General features: G+C 42.2%; 1 protein-coding gene across 3 annotated transcripts; it reads right to left on the reverse strand.

Moving 5' to 3' along the window:
* Positions 1-1598: 1598 nt before the first annotated feature.
* LOC101484685 (E3 ubiquitin-protein ligase TRIM21-like) lies at positions 1599-11069 on the reverse strand. 3 transcript variants are annotated; one of them, XM_076881061.1, is made up of 3 exons: positions 10810-11069; positions 3638-3833; positions 1599-3607 (listed from the first exon to the last, which is right to left on the reverse strand). In XM_076881061.1, exons 1-3 carry the CDS (start codon positions 10835-10837, stop codon positions 2218-2220), a joined length of 1614 nt encoding a protein of 537 aa, XP_076737176.1. In that variant the 5' UTR covers positions 10838-11069; the 3' UTR covers positions 1599-2217. The 3 variants fall into 3 exon arrangements, with proteins under 3 accessions (XP_076737176.1, XP_076737175.1, XP_004574056.3); XM_076881060.1 differs by lacking the exon at positions 10810-11069 and having other exon boundaries at positions 1599-3599; positions 3630-3864; XM_004573999.5 differs by lacking the exon at positions 10810-11069 and having other exon boundaries at positions 1599-3864.
* Between the last annotated feature and the right edge of the window lie 4765 nt (positions 11070-15834).

Raw genomic sequence — 15834 nt, forward strand, 5'->3', positions numbered from 1 at the left:
CGTGTTTGGGAGCAGTCTGTGGCACACAAGGTATGTTTACTATGTTTAAAGATCTTTTAGAGTGCAGCTCTCTGTGTTTTGACCAGGCCACATGTCTCCTGTCACCTAAAAGTACAGAAATTTTAAAACCTTCTAGTAAACGGGGTCCCAGCTTCTCCTGGGAAAAGTCATCACTGCCATAGTCCTCACAGCCCGGACCCTTCACACATCACGCATCAGACTGCGGAGACAGGGCATGAAGAGGAACTAAGGGGGGCGAGGCTGGGCAATGTGACTTCGATTGCTCTGTTGAGGGTGGGGCTCGATGGCGAACCTTTGGCCGCTCTGGTGGGGGGTTTATGGGGGACAAAAAGGGATTGGGACGGGGGGTAGATCTGAGCCCAGCATTGACCCGCTCCATCATCTCCTCAGTGAATTTCAGGTGTGGGGAGGAGGGAGAAAGGGAGGGGGAGGAGGGTGATGGCCTGTCAGGGGTTTGGGGGACTGGGGAAGGTCGTGGTCCCTTGTCCTGGTCGTTGGTGTTGTTGAGAGAGTTGGAGGCAAATAGGGACCCCTCTTCTTGCCTTAGATGTCTCTCCTTTCTGATGCTCTTCCCGGGTGGGGGCAAATGGAGCTCCTCCTCAAGGTTTCTGCTGGGCTTTGTCTGTTCTTGGAGTACTGTTTGTTCCTCTTTATGAGATAACTCCTCGTTTATCTCAGCCTTGGCACCAAGCACGGATGGATGACGTATGGAATAAAACAAGTTGGAGGTGAAAAGTTTCACCCCTGACTTGTTAAAATTAAATCCATTTGCTTTGAACAGATGCCTGCGTTCCCAAAAAATATTAAAGTTGTCGATAAAGTGCACTGAGTGGTCAGCACATGCTGATATAAGCCATCTGTTCAGTGTAAATAACCTGCTGAATCTCTCATCTCCTCCTCTGACCGGCGGTACAGGCCCACTGATGAATACAGCTGCATTCAGAGAGTTTACAGTGTTTAATAATCCAGTAAAGTCCCGTTTCAGAACCTCCGACTGTTGTTTGGACACATCGTTTGACCCTGTATGCAGAACAATGTTTGTCACAGTTGGATATTCATCTGCAATTTGAAGAATTCTCTCCTTCAGGTTGTTGACCATATCGTTAGGAAAGCAGAGGATTTTAGTGTTCTTACCGCACATCCTTTGTACATCCTTTACGGCAGAGTCACCCACAATCAGAGTTTCAGGCCTAGCCTTTAGCTTTCCCTGTGGCCTTTCACTTTTCAACAGATTTTCAGACCTTATTTCTTACCTTACCTTACTAGAACTAGTACTACAGGGTGGGCCATTTATATGGATACACCGTAATGACATGGGAATGGTTGGTGATATTAAAGTCCTGTTTGTGGCACATTAGTATATGTGAGGGGGCAAACTCCTCAAGATAGGTGGTGACCATGGTGGCGATTTAGAAGTCGGCCATCTTGGAATCAACTTTTGTTTTTTCAATAAGAAGAGGGCCATGTGACACATCAAACTTATTGGCAATGTCATAAGAAAAACAATGGTGTGCTTGTTTCAACATAACTTTATTCTTATATATTCTTAATCATCCATAACAGTCATAAAAACACAAACAAAACCGCAAAACACTGGGTCAAATGACCCAGAACCATGATAGTCTCTCTGTCCCTGTCTGTGGTTCCTCTGTTATCCAGAGCACTGTTACAATCATGTACAAGTACACCAAGTACCTGTTTCTCTGTAGGAGCGTCACACATATATCTGTTCCCAGGATAATAGTGGAAGAATTGCACAGACTCTGTGTCTCACTTCATAAGAGAGGTTTTCTAACAGGGACCTGGGAAAGAGGGAAATGGATGAATATTCTCAGATTTGTTTTAATATTATCCATCAGTTTGCACTGAGCAGATACAAAGTCTTCACACAGATCCAAAATAACCAAACCACTTTTACACATCATAACTGCCCCTCAGCTGAAGTCTGAATGCTTTGTTTTAATAAAAGAATCTAACAAAAGGTTCTTTTTTATTAATTTAAGGTTTCTGAAATGTTATGTTTGATATTTTGTCTTCTTCTTGTCTTTACATCAAATTCCATTAGTAATAAACCAAAGAGTAAATCTGAGTCCACAGTAATCAGAATCTATGTAAAACATGGAAATCGTAAAGTGTTTACACTCAATATGTTCATTTGTTCCTTTATGTAAAAATCACTCAGTTCATCAAATAAAATCAGTCGTTGATTGGTTGATTGACAGGGCAGATAATCAGAGGTGCAGAGTTGTTACCACCATGATTCAGACTGGGACCGAAGTATGGGTGGAGTTTGTGAGTGAAGGAGCAGCCAGTAAAGGAGTAGATCAAAGCTGCAGCATCTACATCATAAAAGGAGACCAGACCCTCCTCATAATCCACAAACACCCCCACCTTCTCAGGACCAGGCTGAAGACAGAGACGGACTGGAGGGGCAGCACACGCTTTGTACTCATTTCCATTTCTCAGCAGGACAGTCCAGAAACCATTCTGAGGACTCAGTATAATATTTGACCTCCTGTCGATCGACTCTCTGGCCACTCCTAAATCCCACTCAGTCTTTCCTTTAACCTCAACCTCAAAGTAAAATCTGCCTGAAGAGAAACTCTGCTCTCCTAAAACACAAACACACTGAGAAAATCTCTCTGAGTTGTCTGGAAGTTTCTTCTTCACATCACTATGATACACTTGTTTTCTATCATCACACAGAATGAGAGCAGGATTTGCTGTATCAGGATCCAGAGTCACATCCACTGCATACTGCTGGACCCTCTTCAGCTCAGCCTTAAACAGCTTCTTCTTCATGGGTTTCCAGAATGTCTCCTCCAGCTGAGCCACAGCTCTCACCACAGTCCCCTCATATGATGGTGGACGGACTCTGACCTCTGTCCGGTCCTTGGTGAGTGGAGCAGCTTTCAGGGAGGAGAAGCTGTGGAGGAGGTGGAGATGGTCTTCAGATTGTGAGAGCTGCTCCACCTCAGAGCTTCTCTTCATCAGCTCAGATATTTCCTGTTCCAGATCTTTGATGAGACCTTCAGCCTGTTTCTCTGTCGTTTCCTGTTTGTCTTCGATCTCCTTCATGAGATCCTTCAGCCGTCTCTCAACAGACTCCTTCAGAGCAGTGAGGACCTGAACACCCACTCTTTTCTGTAAATCTGCACGATCTTTACTCATCTTCACTGACTCTTTGATCTCCTGAATCTTCAGTCGTCTCATCTGGATCTTCTGCTGAATCTCAGCCTCTGTCTTCTCCAGCTCTGCCTTCTTTCCTTCATATTCTTCTTTCAGAGGAACAAACTCGTGGCTCTTGTGGTCTAAAACAGGGCAGAGCATGCAGACACATGTCTGGTCGGTTTTACAGAACAGCTCGAGAAGTTTATCATGCTTTGTACACACCCTGCCTTCAAGGTTCTCCACAGCATCAATCAGCTGATGTCTTTTCAGACCTTTGACTCTCAGATGAGGCTCCAGGTGAGTCTGACAGTAGGAGGTCTGACACACCAGGCATGACTTCAGGGCCTTCAGTGTGGTTCCAGTGCAGACATCACAGGGAACTTCTCCTGGTTTGGCAGCTTGTTGCTCTGAGCTGCTGGCGTTCTGCAGAGCTTCACGTCTGCACTGAGCAACCATCTCAGAGAACAAAGTGTTGATGTCTAGTTCAGGTCGTCTCTTGAACACCTTATTACAAATAGGACATATATATCTTCGATTAGTTTTCCAGTGCTGACTGATGCAGTTTTTGCAGAAGTTGTGTCCACATGGTGTGCTGACTGGATCAGTGAACACATTCAGACAGATGGAGCACGTAATCTGATCTTCAGATTGCAGATTACCGGCAGCAGACATGTCTGCACTGTGAAGGAGAAAGAAAACATTTTTTTTAAATTCCATTTTGTTTCATTTTTTAAAAAGAAAGTGTCAGTATTTTACTCTTTACATGTGTCCATCAACAATTTTGAGTTATTGCTGCTCTGCTGTGACGGTATGTATACTGTGATGAGCAGATGAAGCACTTTAACCCTCTAAATGAGCAAACCTCCAGGTGAAAAAGTGTGAAAATCACCAGAATGATGCCACTTGTCACAGCCACAACAGATGTCATTGGCAGAGTTTCCACTTTCTGATGGTTCGTGGACCATAAAGTTCTTAGGCAAATTAAAGCAGCAGAAAATGTTATAAAAAGGTACCTGGTGTTGAAAACAAAATATTAGTTAAATTTAGTTAAAATTTAATTTAGTTAAAATTAGAGTAGAATTTGGAAACTCCACAGTTTTGATCTACTGGTCTGAGTCAGTGACCCAATGTTTTGTGTTCTGGTTCAGTTTTCATTATTTGATATTATTCGTGGTTCTGTTTCCTTGCTCTTCCTCATTTAATCTTTTGTGTTTCCTGTTCTCTTAGTTAGTTTATTCCTCTTTAGGTTCTTGTTACTGTGCCTCACCTGTGTGTCATGTTTAGTCTTAGTCTATGCTGTTTTGTCTGGATTTCTCTCGCTCTCTCTCTCCCTCCATGTTCCTCTCTCTCTGTGTCGCTCGCTCTCTCGCTCCATGCCTTAGTCATGTCTGTATCTGCCTTAGCTGTTCCCATGTTTGCCTCCTTGTGGTTCATCCATTGCCTCCCCAGTCTGTCATGTGCTTCCCTGTCTGATAAGATAAGATTTGCTGATGGTATTGCACCACCATTTATTTAACTTCCTGTTCCTGTTTTTATTATTCATGATGAAAATGGTGGCATGTGAGACAGCACTACTGACAAAACTCCCCTCACTCTGTGACAAACAGAGTATTTCCTCTCAATGCTTCATAATAAAGGCCTGCCTTCACTTTGCTTTTAATGTGAAAGAGCTAACTGAAACAAAAGCACTAATAAAAAGAGGAAATGTGGAGTCAGACAGAAGTCAAAAAGACAGAAGGTGCGTTCCAAAACAACCCCCACATTTTTCCAAAAAAACCCCCAAAAACACAGCAATCTGCAAAGAACAACACAAATTATTGGCTCAAAAATCCCAACGAGGGAGTGTGAGAGAGAGTGCCGCAGGCCTGCTGACCACAACCGTCGAGTGTGCGCTCAGGTGCAAGCGTTTCTCTGTGAAAACTGCCGTCCCAGTTACTATGTTACTGTGACACGTGCATGTATGCTCGTATTGCTTCTTAGCTCTAGCAGCATTCTCCACAACAGGTTTTGTGGATTTGGCAGTAAATTGTGTGTCATAAACTTTCTATGTTACATTTGCATGACTCATTGAAATGTCTTCCTGAAAGTAAAACTCTTACAAACACTTATTCCTTAAGGCCAGCTGCAAAATGGTTTATATGCCATTCATAAAACATTAGCGTATTAGAAGACCTCTTCTAACTCCAGAGAAGCCTGATAGACCCGTTTAAGTAAGATCAGCGTTTTCTAATCTTTTGCCATTCTCAGCACACAGCTCTTCTCTTTTCCTAAGTCCTTATCATATCTCCTACCAACTTTTCCTTGACCTCAGTGACGTCTTCATTAAGGTCAAGGAAAGCAGGTTAGGAATATAAGATAGGAGGTACTTTTGGACACCTCGAGGTTCATTCCAAAGTCCTGAGCAGTGCCTCAGTGAGACTCTTTCAAACAGCAGCTCAGTGTTTCTACAGTGGATCTGTGGCTATATGAGCACATTTCTATTGAACCAATGTGACTGTGATGAACAAAGTAATCAGCTGCACTCACCACTGTTGCTGAGAGAAACCTGATGGACAGCTGAATCTTCTTTCAGAGACAAACAGGACTCAACTGCAGCTCTGCTCTCTCACACGTTTACTTTCGCTTCTGGAAAATGATGTTAAATTTCTTGCTCCGCCTCTGGCTGTACATATTTGCATTTCCTGCTTCTCCCATTAGGATCACCTGGTTTGTAGCAGCTAACTGGTGTAGCAGGTGAAAGGAGTGGATCCTGAATTTACACAGTAATGATGGTGTTAGGTGAAACTCAGATGTTTCCTCTGAGCTGAATTTATGCTTTAAATTTAAGATGTTAAAAATTCATTTTTGAAACCTCTGAATATCCCTCCTTTCAGGCTGCTGCAGGTACAGATGACATCAGGTTAAAAAAATATGTTCATTTACATTTCTGTGTTTTTTATTACTTAAAAAATGTAAATATATGTTTATATTTATATACATTCATATTTTTAATTAGTGCTCTTAAATGACTACAACAATAATAATAATAGTTATTTTTGATTTGACTAACCAACTAGTCTGGCTCTGGTCGACTGTGAGGGGAAGTAAGGTGGCCAGCAGGCTGACACGCTCTGGTAGAGCTGCAGTCATGGAGGGGGTCACTGACTTTTTGACGTAGAGTGTATCCTCAGTAAGCAGCCCAGGAAGGTAAGCTCGGGACTGGTGGCGCATGTAGTTTTTCAGCAGGTATACACTATACACACATCTAAGGGGGTGCCACTCCTCTCAACAGAAAGTCTTTCAGGTTTATGAGCTGCTGCGTGGCAGTTTGAAGCTTCAGTTCCCTTTACAGATTTTCTATAGGGCTGAGATCAGATCTGGAGACTCTTTGCTTTGATCAGTGTATCCTATCAGTGTATACGTATTAGAGTGATTTATTTTACTACTCATTATATTACTTTCATGTTATTCTGTAAAATGTCCTGAAATACACTATAGATTTATACTTTTCACTGGTTAGGGAGAAACAAAATGGACTCGCCCTCTCCCGTGATGCACCACTGTCCAGCCCTCAGAGTCCATCTAGGACTTGAATTTTTAAATATTTCTCTTGTAGTAACCACTAAACTCAACATTGATGTTTTTTGTCTCAGCCATTTAATCTCAAATTTATTCTGAATGTTACAAGGACAGATATGGACAGTTTCAATACGAAGCACAATGCAGTGTACATGAATAACGAGTAGGAATTCCTCCTCCTCTATACTTACACTCAATGAGCTCCTCCCTGACAAATACCAAGTTATCATCTCCATACTGTTTGTGTGTGTGTGTGTGTATTCATCACACTTTTTGAGTTTCATCGCTAAATCGGTGTACTTAAGTGCATAAGATGGAAAAGAATTTATTCTGAAAAAAATACAGCCCTATCGACAGCATAGATCTTTTTTTTAACCTCTCACCAGGTCCCCGGTGACGGTCTAGCCACGTCAGATGCCAGTCATTTGAGGGACTAATATTTTTTGGGAATTTAAATTGTGCTAACTCACTTTGTTCAACACATTCCACAGTAACATTAAAAATAAAACATTAGAACGAATTTTGTTAGACACAAGAACAACCCAAGCATCTTTTTCGGGAGCCGAACTAGGGATTACAAATTTTGCCGTGCCCATGGGGCCAGTGCAAGGTTGTGCAGCAGATCCTGGCATGGAAGCTGAGGGTCCAGCCAGCCCCAGCACCCCCATAGTGCAGACTTTGCTACCTGCACAGAGCGTTTCTGGTGTTGTTGTTCTTGTGAAAAAGAATTGCAAAAATACAGGTGTTTCTCTGCTCCAAGATTCCCTTTCACACTGTAAGCATGTCTGTTGTATCCTGTGCTTCATAAATGTCTGTTTGATTATTAAAACAGTGTTTAAAATGTGACTCATCTGTTATCCAAAAACATTTTCTCTAGATATGCAATGTTACTGTTTTGAAATATATGTATCTTTTCAAGTTTTCAGCTCGATGTCAAACATATGACTGACTCTTGAGCATATTTAACTAGCAAAAATCCACAATGGTATAACCATGTTAAATAAAAGATGCCCATGTGTGCACCTTAATGCATGTCTTTGAACTGTATGTTAATATGTACATGTAGTGTACCTCTACCTCTGTATGTACTCACTCAAATACTGCCAAGATGGCGGCGCGCACAGACGCAGCGGCCCGGAGCTCCTACACTTTTGCACTTTTGGTGGTACTGTGTATTATTTCACACAGTCTGGGGTTACTTCAATACAACAGAGATGATCTACTACAACTAAGCCGTGGAGATCTTCAACTAACATCCGAGTATCTCATCCCCCCGGAGATCGTTAAGCAACCCCCGGGGCTACCCGCAACAGCAAGCCGCAGGAGGAGACGTTGCGAGCGGAGGCAGAAGAGAGGCAAGCGGGGAGGCCTGTGGGCACAGCTAAAGACTAGTCCGTTTAAACCACCACTCCCGATCATATTCCTCTCCAACGCCCGTTCAATCCGTTACAAACTGGATGAAATACGACTGCAGATCGCCACTCGACGGACTTTTAATAACTGTTCGTGCATGATTTTCACTGAAACCTGGCTGGACAGCGCCATTCCCGATGCGGCTATCGATCTAGCAGGCCGCACCGCCTATCGAGCCGACAGGTCTGCGGACTCGGGTAAGAAGACTGGCGGGGGGCTGTGCATCTATATTAACAACCTTTGGTGCACGAACGTCACGGTAACGGAAAAACTGTGCAGTACAGAGGTAGAACTGTTGGTGTTAAAGTGCCGTCCATTCTATCTCCCTCGGGAATTTTCTGCCGTTTACATCTGCGCTGTTTACATTCCACCAGATGCTAATGCTAAGCTAGCGTTAGCACAATTGAGCAGCAGCATCAATAACAGCCTGGTAGCACACCCGGACAGTGTCTTTATTGCGGCTGGGGATTTTAACCACGCGGACCTGAAATCTGTACTTCACAATTTCCACCGCAATGTGAAGTGTGCTACCAGAGGAGATAGAACGTTGGACCAGGTGTACACCAACATGGCGAATGCGTACAGAGCCCAGGCTTATCCCCACCTGGGTCTGTCAGACCATCTCTCCCTTCTGCTACACCCAATATACACACAAAAGATCAAGAGCACTGGGATTACAACCAAAATCGTGAGAACATGGCCGCAGGATGCTATTCCGATGCTTCAGGACTGTTTCCACTGCACAGACTGGGATGTATTCAAGGTGCAGGACACTGACAATCGTGTCGCATTGGACAGTTACACCTCCACTGTGTGGAACTACATCTGTTTCTGTGTGGACAATGTAACAACTTGGAAACGATTCCGTGTGTTCCCTAATAATCCACCCTGGATGACACACGGAGTTCAACAACTTATTCGAACAAGGAACAACGCTTTCAAATCCGGGGACCAGGAGGCATACAGTGCTGCCAGGTCCAACCTGAGAAGAGGCATCAAGACTGCCAAGCAGCAGCACAGGAGGCGTATCGAGGCCAGGTTTGAGAACAACACAAACCCAAGGCAGGTCTGGGAGGGCATCAGGGCTATCACGGACTACAAAAGAAGAACACCATCACCCTCAGCCGACAGTTCTACTCTGGCTGAGGATCTAAATCTCTTTTATGCCCGTTTTGATAGGGAGAACACCGACCCTGTCCTGTCCCCTCTCCCCTCAACCGACCCTGCTCCGGTCCTGAGCACTCATGAGCTGAGGCGTGTGTTCCGGAGCATTAACACCAGGAAGGCGGCCGGGCCGGATGGAGTGCTGGGCCGGGTGCTAAAAGACTGTGCTGCGGACCTGGCGGACGTCTTCACCTCTATATATAACACCTCGTTGTCCTGTTCACTGGTACCATCCTGTTTCAAAGCAGCAACCATCGTTCCCATCCCAAAACAGTCAAATGTCACATGTCTGAACGATTTCAGACCTGTGGCACTCACCCCCATTCCCGCCAAATGCCTGGAGAGACTGGTCATTAAACACATCAGAGCTGCTTTTCCACCATCCCTGGACTCGCACCAGTTTGCATACAGGGAGAACCGGTCAACCGAGGATGCGATCGCCACAGTGCTGCACACATTACTGAAGCACTTGGAACACAGGAACACCTATGCACGGCTCCTCTTTGTAGACTACAGCTCGGCTTTTAATACCATCCGGCCATACAAACTCCGTCCCAAACTCCACCAACTGGGACTTAACTCCTCTCTGTGCAACTGGATTGTGGACTTCCTCACTAACCGTAGACAGAGTGTCAGAGTGGGTAAGAACACCTCTTCCACCCTTGTGGTCAACACCGGTGCCCCTCAGGGGTGTGTTCTGAGCCCTCTGCTATACACTCTCTTCACCCATGACTGTATTTCCTCCTGCGCGTCCAATCTCATTGTTAAGTTTGCAGATGACACTACAGTGCTCGGACTTATATCCAACAATGATGAGACAAACTATAGGACAGAGGTGCAACAACTAGAGTCATGGTGCCACGACAATAACTTGGTCTTAAACACCAAAAAGACCAAGGAGATCATTGTAGATTTCCGGAAGAGGGGTCATAACAACCATCTGCCTCTCTTCATTGGCAGTGAGGCGGTGGAGAGGGTGAGCAGTTTTAAATTCTTGGGGGTAACTGTGACCGAGGACCTGTCCTGGGGCAACCATATCACCTCAGTTGTACGGAAGGCCCAACAGCGCCTCTACTACCTGAGGAGACTGCGGAGCGCACACATTCCCAGATCTCTGATGTTGAACTTCTACAACTGTGCCATCAGCAGCGTTCTGACGTATGGATTTCTAGTGTGGTTCCCCAGCTGCACCAAGGCTGATCAGCAAGCACTCCAGCGGGTGGTGAAAGAAGCTGGCAGGATTATTGGAACAAGTCTGCCAGAGATCAGTAATATCTTCCCCACTCGCTGTCTGAGGAGGGTGCACAGTATCCTGCGGGACCAACATCACCCTGCGCGCCACCTTTTCCATCTGCTGCCCTCAGGGAGAAGGTACAGGTCTATACAGGCCAGAACATCCAGACTGGCCAACAGCCTGTATCCACAGGCTGTGAGGCTCCTGAACTCTCTGCCCCCCTCTCACGGACAATAACCATATCCAACTTCTTAATAGCAATGAACTGGTCTGCATTGGTGCATCATATCTTTATTCTCTTCCCCCTCCTGCCCCCCCCCCCCTCTTTCTTAAATAGATAACTATCATATCTGATATCATATCTCACAGTACAATAATATTGAATGGGTTGCATTGTTGTATTTTGTCATGTTTCTCAGGTCTTTGTCTGAATTTCTACGAACATTATTGCTAAGGATTGTCTTATTGCATTGGAGTCACACTGGGTTAAATATGTACACTTGGGTTTTAAGGGGTATTTATTATTTTCTTCTTTTTTTTGGGTTGTATGGAAGCCCCAAACGCAATTTCATTGTTCTTGACAATGACAATAAATAAATAAATACTAAATACTAAATACTCACTTTTTATTATTATTTGTAAATATGTATACAAATGGTTGGGGTTTTTTTGTACTGTTTTTATCAATAAATCTCAGCAACAAAGGAAATACACCCATGTGTGTTGATTTCTCCCTAAGATGGCAAACTGAAACACTCCAAGTTGATGACTTTTGGAGATTTATTTCCCTGGATGATTGAGAATGCATCAAGACGAACACAAAAGGAAGTTCACAGCTTTTAGCAGCTCCCCCACCCCCACACACAAACAAAGAGGCAGTTGGCAGTTAGAAATCAGCAATCATTCACACACCCCCACTCCCCCACTTCTCAGGTAACGACCTAATTTACATATGAATGACTAGCCAATTTAGCTTCCACTTGGCTGAAGCTAAAGCCTAGCTAAAAGCCTGCCAGCCATTTGGCTGGAAGGCGGGTTTTAAAGGTAGAAAGCCAAATGGCTGCTCTCTGGGACTCTAAGTGTTGCAGAGCTTTCTATGACAATATCTACAAAAAATACACTTGTTGTTTGACATGCAACTGCATAGGTTAAATTGATACTGTAAAACATGAAGAAAAAGCTTTGTAGGTGTATACTGACCCATGAAACTACAACACATCACACTGACGCAGACATCTTTGTCTCTGTGGTAAAAGCTGCCCTTGACCAAGCACTTACATCCACACAGATGCCACCAGACCTCATGATGCCTTCACAGACATAAACAAACTTAATATGAAATATGAAAATAATTATTTGGGAAGTAATGTGTAAACGAGGCCGATACTGTTTATTTTTCTTTATAAGAACATGCTTTGGTTTATAAATCTCACCTGCAGAGACAAATGTGAAGGCGCCGACAAACAGCAAAGTCGAGCAGAGTGACGCAGTTACAGGAGACATTTCCATGTTGTCCAGGTCTGCTGCTGTTATAAATGTGTGAGCCTGTTGGTATTTTCTATGACATACGAGAAATGTGTGGATTTCCATGTCTCTGTATCCTGGACAAACTGGCTCAGCAGTGACTAATAATAATAATAATAAATTGTATTTATAGGTGCCTTTAAAGACACTGAAGGTCACCTTAAATTAGTAGAACAAAATAAAAACATGTAAAAAAAAAACAAAAAAAAAAAACAAGTATGAAAGTATAAAAGCTAACCAAGGTAAAAAATAGACTATGACTGAATCATGAAGCAGGGTATGCAATTTTTAAAACATGGGTTTTAAGACGTGATTTAAAAGTGGAGAAAGAGTTTGTAGTCTGGAGATCTGGTGGACGTGGACTGCATTCTAAAAACAATCCGCCAAACAAAACTTGAACCAGCTTTTTTAAAATATGAAGTGCAACAGCATGGTTGGCTCATGTTTCATTGGCTATTTTGGCAAAGAGCCGGGAAACACATGTCACCAAGGTATCTCCCAGGTTTCAACTGAGTTGAAACTCTGATAACAGACAACACACTGTGCAAAAAAACAGAATCCAATCTATATTTGGTGGGTGATGAAGTCTTAAAAGTATATTATATTTCTGAAAACAACTTTATAAACTTTATAATACAATAGTAGTGACACAGCATGATACCCAATGACACAACATAAATAACATGTAAACACTAAAGTACCACAGGTGATTTTTCTCCTTGGGAATTTTAACTAAACATATAAAATAGCTGCTTAATAATTTAGTTGAACAATTACTGAAGTAATTTAACTTTTTACTTGTCAGTAACTGCAAGACTGAAAAAAATATTTTTCTACTTATCTTGTACCTGGAGTCTTTAATTAGCCACGTGAACACAGCTTTTCCCACCATGTAACTGCATCATCAATTTCCATCCACGGTTTTGTTCTGTCATATGATGTGAGAACAAATACTCCAGTGATGCTTGTTGGGCTTGTCAGCAGCTGCTAGTATCTCCTCTGTAGCCTGTTGTACTGGAATGCTGTGTTTTTACCTCTAGTTTGTAAAACAAATCTATTGTTTCCACATTTACAGAGAGACATTTTTACAGATGGACATGATAATGATAATGTTGAACTAGTTTCAGGCTTGATGGCAGACTAGGTTCAGATCTTATTTTGAACTAGACTGAGATTTTATGTCAGATAAATTTTGAATGTAAAATTACTTCCAGATTTGATGTTTAGTTGGTTTCAGACTTGTTGTCTATTGTGGAAATCGTGTGCATTAAATAGAGGTAGTCACATTGCTAGTGTTTTCTCAAGTGTTTATTCTTGTGAGAAGAATTGTGAATATCTCTAAAATATCGATAGTCTGCGTTCTACTAAAGAATTCACCAGAAGAGAGGAAACTGACCCTATTACCACAATGTCTTCCTTGCATGCTTATTGCCATATTGCCAAGGAGAAAACCAGCAGCCTACAAAGGTTAGACACAGTTCAAAAGGCTATAAGTAGCAGACAGGTTAAATAAGAACAGGGGCAGGAAGTAGGATACTGCCTCAGTTAAGGAATAATGCTGGGGTAAAGGGGTTAGACGTAATTTAGATACAAGAGAAAGAAAGCTGTATGTAACAAAATGATCTTCTACATGTTGAAATAGTTTTCAGATTTGATGTCAAAGTTTCAGATTCAAAGTGAAAGTAGTTTTAAATGCCAAACTAGCTTTAGATTTGATGTTGAACTAGTTTAAATTTATGTGGAAGTGCTAATACAGTTATATCATACACAAGTGATTTAGAAACGATAGGTACACTATTATCACTATTACACAACTGTAACATGACTAATTCAATACATATCAAATCAACCACATTGATTTATTAACTATTATGGTTATTTTATCATGAGATGTTTGTGCATAAATAAGACAAAAAAAATTGTTGTCTTTTTGTACACCGTCTCCATGAAACAGGACAATAAAAACACTTGTAATTATCTGAGATGATCTTTTTGCAGTCCAGTCTGGACTTTGGACTTCATGTCAACACCATCTAGCATCACATTATTTCCTTATTAATTCTCATTTACGTCTTCAATTTACCCCATTTTTACCTTTCATCTGGCTGTAAAGGTTGATAAGGTATAGTCGTCACCCTGCTGGGCAGATGTGGGTGGTGCTAGCACCCAAGTTTCTAAATGATGAGATAGGATTTGGAAATTCATGCTCTAGCTGCACCGAAAAATTTCAAGTATATATCTAAGTTACTTTAATGTCAATGTCTAAGTCACAGGTCATATTTTCTAAAACTTTTGTGAAGTTAGTTACTGTCAGTTACTTCAAGGTTCAAGGTTCTTTATTTGTCACATGCATAGTTATACAAGTATAACACACAGTGAAATGTAGCCTGACACGCTCCTCGACATGTGCAAAAAAATTTGGGGGGGGGGGGTGTAGAGGAAAAACATTATATATATATATATATATATATATATATATATATATATATATATATATATATATATATATACACACACATATAGTATATACATTGGGTGAATGTGCAGTAGTAGCAGCAAGCAGGTGAATTCTGTACATTAATATGAATAGACATCTGACTATTTTACAGGATAGACAATATAAACATATTTAAAATTAAAGGAATTGAAATGTACATTGTGCCTTGGTTTAGTGTCTGGAAGAGTCCTGACTCAGTCAATTATAGATGATGTGAGAGGGCGGGTGTGTGTGTTTAGGGCACGGATGGCTTGGGGATAGAAGCTCCTCTTGAGTCTCTCTGTCCTTGCCCGGAAGATGCGGAACCTTCTAGAGGGAACCTTCTACTTCAAGAGGAAAGTCACCTAGGACTGTCAAATGTACATGCATCTGATGGAGGCTGAGGGAATATTGCTGGCAACCACCAATATTTGTGTAATTTCCCAATGATTTCATGGGGGGATGAAACCAACAGACATGCTGGGTCTCCAACTGCTGCATTTGTAACAAAACAGACTAGAACAACAAACTGCAACTGAAAGACAAAACACAGGGGGATACACAAACAAACATGAAGTTTTGCTGTTTGTTTCTATGTGTGTCTGTGTAGGTGTGAGTGTGAGAGAGAAAAAGCAAAAGAAATAATGTGAGTTTGTCATGAAACATACTCGAAAATGAGAGTGAGTGTGGTGGATTTTTGGATGACATGTATACAGGTGTACCTGTATACCTGACTCCTGGTGTTCGTGGCATGTCCCACCAGGAGGACGCTCCGGGGCAGACCCAGGACATGCTGGAGAGATTATATCTCGCCTTGGTATTAGTTGGTGTTGACACTTTGATGCATTTCTGCAGCTCATTCATGATTCAGGCTGTGAAAGTTTGGGCGATTATCAACAGGTTTATCTACTTAATGTCTGCACGTCATTGCTCGTTGCATCTTTGCCATCTTTCTGTTTATGTCTGTAAAAACTACAAACTCTTTTAGAAACATGCTTTCTTTAAGTCAGTGTCAAAGGTGCGAAAACTGACTGCTACTAGATGAATATGGAGAGAGCCAGAACTTTATTTTTATTGGTCACCTGAAACCTAAATACGTAGTCAACAACTTTTATGTGCTCTAATAAGCAGCTTGTCATGTGAAAATCCTCCAGACACCTTCTGTACAGAGTGTAAAAATAAGTGTCAAAATGATCCGGAAACTATATTCAGAGTCAGAGAGACAATTATTCAGCAAAAAATAAAAACCATGAAACAGTTTCACAGTTAAAGG

This window comes from Maylandia zebra, unplaced genomic scaffold, assembly GCF_041146795.1.
Source record: "Maylandia zebra isolate NMK-2024a unplaced genomic scaffold, Mzebra_GT3a scaffold02, whole genome shotgun sequence".
NCBI classification, from domain to species: Eukaryota; Metazoa; Chordata; class Actinopteri; order Cichliformes; family Cichlidae; genus Maylandia; species Maylandia zebra.

Coding starts and splice junctions, on each gene's coding strand:
- LOC101484685 (XM_004573999.5), bottom strand. CDS start 3,864: ATGTCTGCTGCCGGTAATCTGCAATCTGAAGATCAGATTACGTGCTCC.